This window comes from Delphinus delphis, chromosome 19, assembly GCF_949987515.2.
Source record: "Delphinus delphis chromosome 19, mDelDel1.2, whole genome shotgun sequence".
Taxonomy (NCBI): Eukaryota; Metazoa; Chordata; class Mammalia; order Artiodactyla; family Delphinidae; genus Delphinus; species Delphinus delphis.
Genome location: NC_082701.1, coordinates 52,818,868 through 52,824,867, shown reverse-complemented (window position 1 = coordinate 52,824,867; position 6,000 = coordinate 52,818,868). Strand labels below are relative to the sequence as shown.

At 53.7% G+C, this 6,000-nt stretch overlaps 1 protein-coding gene across 2 annotated transcripts in view; it reads left to right on the top strand.

Annotated features, from left to right (window-relative positions):
- The first annotated feature begins 3,950 nt into the window (after positions 1–3,950).
- The window catches only part of GAS7 (growth arrest specific 7), a 201,705-nt gene continuing 199,655 nt past the window's right edge, over positions 3,951–6,000 (top strand). For both annotated transcript variants that reach the window (XR_009517096.1, XM_059998325.1), the window contains exon 1: positions 3,951–4,565. Coding sequence is in view for 1 of the 2 variants with exons in the window: in XM_059998325.1 (XP_059854308.1) it covers positions 4,383–4,565 (183 nt within the window). In the remaining variant the exon portion in view is untranslated. The remainder of the gene's footprint in view (positions 4,566–6,000) is intronic.

The window sequence follows — 6,000 nt, the reverse complement described above, 5'->3', positions numbered from 1 at the left end:
TGGGAGCATGGAGTCCTACCCACTGGACCACGAGGGAAGTCCCAGGGCATCCTTGTTGAATGAATGAGGCCTTTGCATATTTTTGTTTATTTTTTGGTTTATGTTAGCAGCTTTACTGAAGTATAATTTACATACCAAAAAATTTACTTGTTTTAAGTGTACAATTCAATGATTTCTGGAACTGTGCAGAACCATTACCACAGCCCAATTTTAGAAAGAAACCTCCTGCCCCTTTGCTTACTCCCTACTCCCACTTCCATCCTCAGGCAACTGCAAATCTCTTTACTGTCTCTATAGATTTGCCCTTTCTGGACATTTTATATAAATGCAATCACGCAATACTGGCTTCTTTCACTCGGCATGGTGGACGTCTTTGAGATGCATCCTGTATCAGTACTCCATTCCTTTTTGTGGCTGAGTGAGTAGTCCATTGTATGGGTATACCACATCTTCTCTGTTCATCAGTTGATGGGCATTTGGATGATTTCCACTGTTTGGCTCTTAGAAATAGTGCTGCTGTGGATATCCACTGCGAGTTTTTGTGTGGTTGTCTTCATTTCTCTTACGTAGATACCTAGGACTATTGCTGGGTCATACGGTCAAGTTATGTTTAATTTTTTAAGAAATTGAAATCCTTGTATTTCTCTGCCATCCATAGGCTGCGGGTGCAAGGGCATGTGAGACTGTCTCAAATAGAAAAGAAATCTCCACCAGCACATGGTTATCAAGTGCACAGTGTTGAGAGAAAGCTAAGAAAAAGGGAGCAAAGCCTGATCTTGGGAGTTGACAGTCTAATCCAGATGTTCTAACACATGTGTTTATAGAGTAACTTGGCAATATGGAAAATCTGAATCTGCACAAAGGTCCAAACTATCTGTGCAAAACGAATTGAGGAAGTACTGAATGCCTACTTTTTGCAATGTTAGGCTTTAGGAGGGATAGACGGAAATTTAAAACCAACATGGTATCCTTCCCCTGAGTTACTAAGCATCTAATCAGTAATGTAAGACTTAGTTATCAAAGAAGTTAGATAATTAGAGATTTAAATACAAGTTCAAGATAATAACAGAAGATTTGGGTGGGGGAGGAAGGCAAGGAGGAAAATAGATAAGGGAGAAACTCATCTTTCCTTCAAGATCTTGTGAGAAAACAGAAACCCAGAGTGTGTTCCTTTAAAATTTTTGGCATTCCAAAGATGTAAGGGTTTCCACTTCTATTATTGCCCTGGAAATCTTAGTTCAAAAAGAAGTGTTGGATAATAACTAGCCAGGACCATTGGGCTAGGTAGATAATAATGACTGCTAATATTTGAGTACTTAATGTGCCAGCCATTGCTCTAAACAGTTTACATTTTTACTCATTCAATCCTCTTAATAACTCTGTGATAGAAATACTACTATCATCTTCTAATGATGAGGAAAACGAGGCTCAAAGAGGTTAAGTACATTGCCCAAGGGCACGCAGCTAGAAAATGGCAGAATTGAACTTTGGATACAGGGAGTCCAGAGCCTATACATTTGACCACCTCAAGTCCTATAGTCCAGCTATTGGATTCAGTCTCCAATCACAGATGGGGAAATAGACCCAGAGGTGTCAGGGGATTTATCTGAGATCAGGGACAGGAGTTCCACTGACTGCTAGTGCAGTCTTACTTGTATCGAGAGTGACATTGGGTATCACCAGAGAGTCCTTTAAGATGCTATTTGTGGATGAGCCACGATGCATTTTCTGACTCCGGCAGAGTGGACCAGAGGAAGCAGTGCTCCATGTACAATAAGCCAGGTCTGACCTCTGCTGTTGACCAGCCATATAATGGTGGGCAAGTCATGCCCTCTGAGCCCAGTTTTTCTACTTGGAAAAAGTAGAAAAGTAGTATTTGTAGTTTTTCTACACCAGCTCATAGGACTACAGGAATAAAATGAGAGAACTGAAGAAGTTGACAGTCATGATCAATTTTGGTGCTGCAGAACTGTTTGGGGCCGGTCATTTGGAACTGAAGTGTATGGCATGCTGTGTCAGCTGAAATTTCACAAGTCCAGACTGGATCACAGGTTGTTTACAGGTACCCCAGAGGAGTCTGGATTGCAGGAAGGCTCTGGACCAGCCATCCTAACTTGAACTGGGCCATATCATCAGATATGAAACCTCAGGTCAGCCTGCACAAATGCCCCTGATATACGGCATTTTAGTCCCGTTTAAGACTTTGATTAGGTCAGTTACTTTTTTAAAAAATTAATTTTTTATTTTATTTTATTTATTTTTGGTTGCATTGGGTCTTCGTTGCTGTGCGCGGGCTTTCTCCAGCTTCCGTTGCGGTGCGAGGGTTTCTCATTGAGGTGGCTTCTCTTGTTGCGGAGCACGGGCTCTAGGCGTGCGGGCTTCAGTAGTTGTGGCACGCAACCTCAGTAGTTGTAGATCGCGGGCTCCAGAGCGCAGGCTCAGTAGTTGTGGCGCATGGGCTTAGTTGCTCCGTGGCATGTGGAACCTTCCCAGACTAGGGCTTGAACCCGTGTCCCCTGCATTGGCAGGTGGATTCTTAACCACTGCACCACCAGGGAAGCCCTGGTCAGTTACTTTTAGTGACTGTTTTCTGTATCAAATTTTGCAGCTCTGCTTTAAGGGACTCTTAGTGGTGACCGTGGTCAAGAGTTTGTTTCCCCATGATTGTAGACAAGCAAGGGTTTGTGAATTTGCAATTGATGGAATATGATAAACAATCTGCGTTTGTCAACTTGCCCATGGCCAGAGGCCAGGCTGAGGCTGCTAGGGCAGATGGCTTAAAGGCAGAATTTGGCTCAACGGTGATTCTCAAAGCTAGGGTGGGCCTGGGCATGAGCATTTAACATTACTCAGGTGACTCTAATGAGAACCACTGATTCAAAGTGTGGAAAGAGCTCTTAAGGCTCTCATAGCCCAGCTGGGCTGGTTTTGTAAAGGGTATCTATGGAAGCACAGTAAGAGATGAGGGTGGGGGAGGTATTGTGGAGGGCCTGAAATGCACAGGCTGAGAAGTCTAAGTTTAATGTAAAAGGTAATAGGGAGCCATGGAAGGTTACTGAGCAGGATGTAAGGGCAGGCAATTAGGAGTATACAGAGAGATTAAAGGGTTCGGCTATTTACAGTGTAGGAAATGGAATTTAAGTTTTCCTATAGAGTAGGTGAACAAAGAAAGCTTTCTTTTACTTCTAGGCCATCAGTTCAAGGTCAGCTTCCTTCAGCACCCAGGTCCACTGGTACCAGCAGAGCAGGAGCTTGTCCCTAATGAATTTTGTAGGTACCTGGCACACTGCGTGGAACGTGGCAGCCTCCCACTAATGTCTGTTGACTGAGTAAACGAGTGTAGACTCCTCAGCCTGGCCCATCTCGATTTCAGGAGAGCTGGTACCCTGGGCCAGCCTCCCCTTTGCACGCACAAGCGACGGGGCCTGCTCTTCTCACCTTCTCCTCTTCTCCTTTTATCCGTAGTGATCTCCGTCCAATTCTACCAACTCGGATTCCGACTCCGTCGCCTCGCCGCTCGGTCCCTCCGGTGTAACCCGCTGCCACCTGGCTTCCCGGCTCAGGCGCCCGGCTTCAAATCTGTCTCTCACCCATTGTCCAGTTTCCGGTGAGTCAAGTTCAACCCCAGGTTCAACCCCTAGTGACGGCCACAAACACATTCCCTCACAGGCACCCCAGAGGAGGCGCCCGCCCACCACCGGCCACGAGGCCTACAAAACGCGTAGAGAGTGGTGTTTCTACCCCCGCGGCTTTCGGTGGTGCGAGTGTGAGCTGGGAGACCCCTCCCCAGTGACCCGCCCGCTCGGCTAGGGAGCGCCCGGCCCTCAGAGGGCGTGGCCGCCCCGGTCCAGCCCCCGCCCAGTCCCGCCCCCTCGCGCCGAGAGAGCCCCCGGCAGGCTACCCGGCCGCCAGCCCCTTCTCCACGTCCGCCGCCACTCCCTCGCCGCGGAGCGGGGCCGAGGGGGATGCTCCAGGTCCCACCTCCGCGGGGAGCTGCGCATTTCCGCGCGCCAGGGCGGCCCCGGCTCTGGCCGGCCCTCGCGGCGGCCGCCCGCGTTCCGCGTCCCCGGGAAGTTGTCTCCGGAGCCCGCGGCGCCTGGGTCTCCTCCCCCTGAGCCCCGCCCCCCCCGGCCCGAGCTGGGAGCCGCGAGCCGCCCGGCCCGGGGGCGTTGCCGCTCGCTCCGAAGCCAGCAAGTCTCAGCTTCCCTGCGCGGGGCGCGCGTCCCCCGCCTAGCCGGGGACCCCCGCGCACCCCCGAGACGGCGCGCGCCCAGAGCGCGGGAGCCCGGAGCGCCGGGCGCCTGGGACCCCGCGGAACCGCTGCCCAGACTGCGGGGCTCGGCAGGGATGCAGGCTGCGCTGTGAGCCCGGGCGCCAAGGCCATGTCCGGCGCCCGCTGCCGGACCCTGTACCCCTTCTCCGGGGAGCGGCACGGCCAGGGGCTGCGCTTCGCCGCGGGCGAGCTCATCACGCTGCTGCAGGTCCCGGACGGCGGCTGGTGGGAAGGCGAGAAGGAGGACGGGCTCCGCGGCTGGTTCCCGGCGAGCTACGTGCAGTTGCTGGAGGTAAGGGGCGAGGGCCGGGGCTGGGAGACCGGCGCGCTCGCATACCTGTTGCCCGCGCCCGGGAGGCCGGAGCCGCCCCTGCCCGAGGGGCGCCCCGTGGGCCGCCGATGCGCGCCCGACCCAGAGCCGCGCGCTCCTGGGGGTGGCGGAGGCGGCGGGCGCCTCTCCGGCCGTGGGCAGCGCGGGGCTCGCCCTGCGCGCGCTCCCCGTGCCGGGCCTCCCGAGTACATCGAGGCCGCCCTGAGGAAGCGAGAACTTGTTGCCAGTGTGAGTTCGGGAGCTGGCGGGCGCGTTCCGGCGGTGGCCGGGGCCGCAGAAGGGTTGCGGCGTCCGGCGGTCCAGGGAAGACGCACGGAGGATGGGGCTGGGGAAAGTGGCACCGCTTGGGCCCCGGAGCCCCGAGCCTGCCGACCCGTGGACGGTCGTCCTGCGGCGGGTCAGCTGCCTGGCCGCCTCCGGGCCGCCCACTTACTGGTCAGCTGAGCCTGGCTAGCCACCAGCCCGAGCCCCGTCAGCAGGCTTGATCCAGGGGTGCTGCAGCCCCCGGCCAGCGCCCCGTCCCCTGGCCCAGCTCCCCGAGGCCAGGGTTCAGAGCCTGAAAAGTGGCCTGTCCTGGTGTTCTGGCCTGGCCCCGGGCTTCACAGGACCTGCTGAGCCAAGTCGGCTGGCTGTTTATCGTCTGGGTGACAGTTGGGAGGCCTCGATGTCCTCTCGTCGCCGAGCTCATGGTCATAGCCTGAGTGGGATTCTAAGTTCCCCAAGTCCTTTGGTGGCGTGCGGGCTGGGCTTTTACAGGGTGTCCCCTTTAGTGAAGGCTGCCCGACCCCAAGATTGTTGTGAAGGCTGTGAGTAGCCGGAAGTATTCTGGCAAAACTGTCCAAATCACAGAGACTAAACTGATTAATAATTTACCCTCCCCCCCACCTACTTCACAAAGAACAAAGTAGCAAATTTTGACTGAAAATGCTCTGTGCAGCTCAAAAAAGACAGAAAGAAAGCTAGATAGAGGTGAAACGGTTATGGGTGAGTTTGCCTGAGAAATATCCTGTGGAAACTTATCAAAATAGAGCCTGGCCTCTTAGAGGTACGTGATGTTTCTTTCAGGTCCAGAGAACAAAATCCCTCCTACATGGGTTAGTAGCATTTGACCAAGTTGAGGCTGGAAGGAGCCTTCCTGGGCTGTCAGCTGAGTGTATTCGGGCACCTTCGTGGTTCTGTCATTTGAGAGCCTGGCTGCCTAGGAGAGGTTCAGGTGTTCCTCAGTTTTCGTAGTTCCCTTCCTGAGATTCAGGTGTGGAAGAAAGCAAGTGAATTGCTTCTTACGAAGACCCGGAGCCTCCTTGTTTCTAGCCCAGCAGCCCTGGCAGAGACTCCTGTCGTAGAGTCCTCTGGTGGCCACGCTTTTCCAGGAAACACTGATGTGGAAATTTGGCTG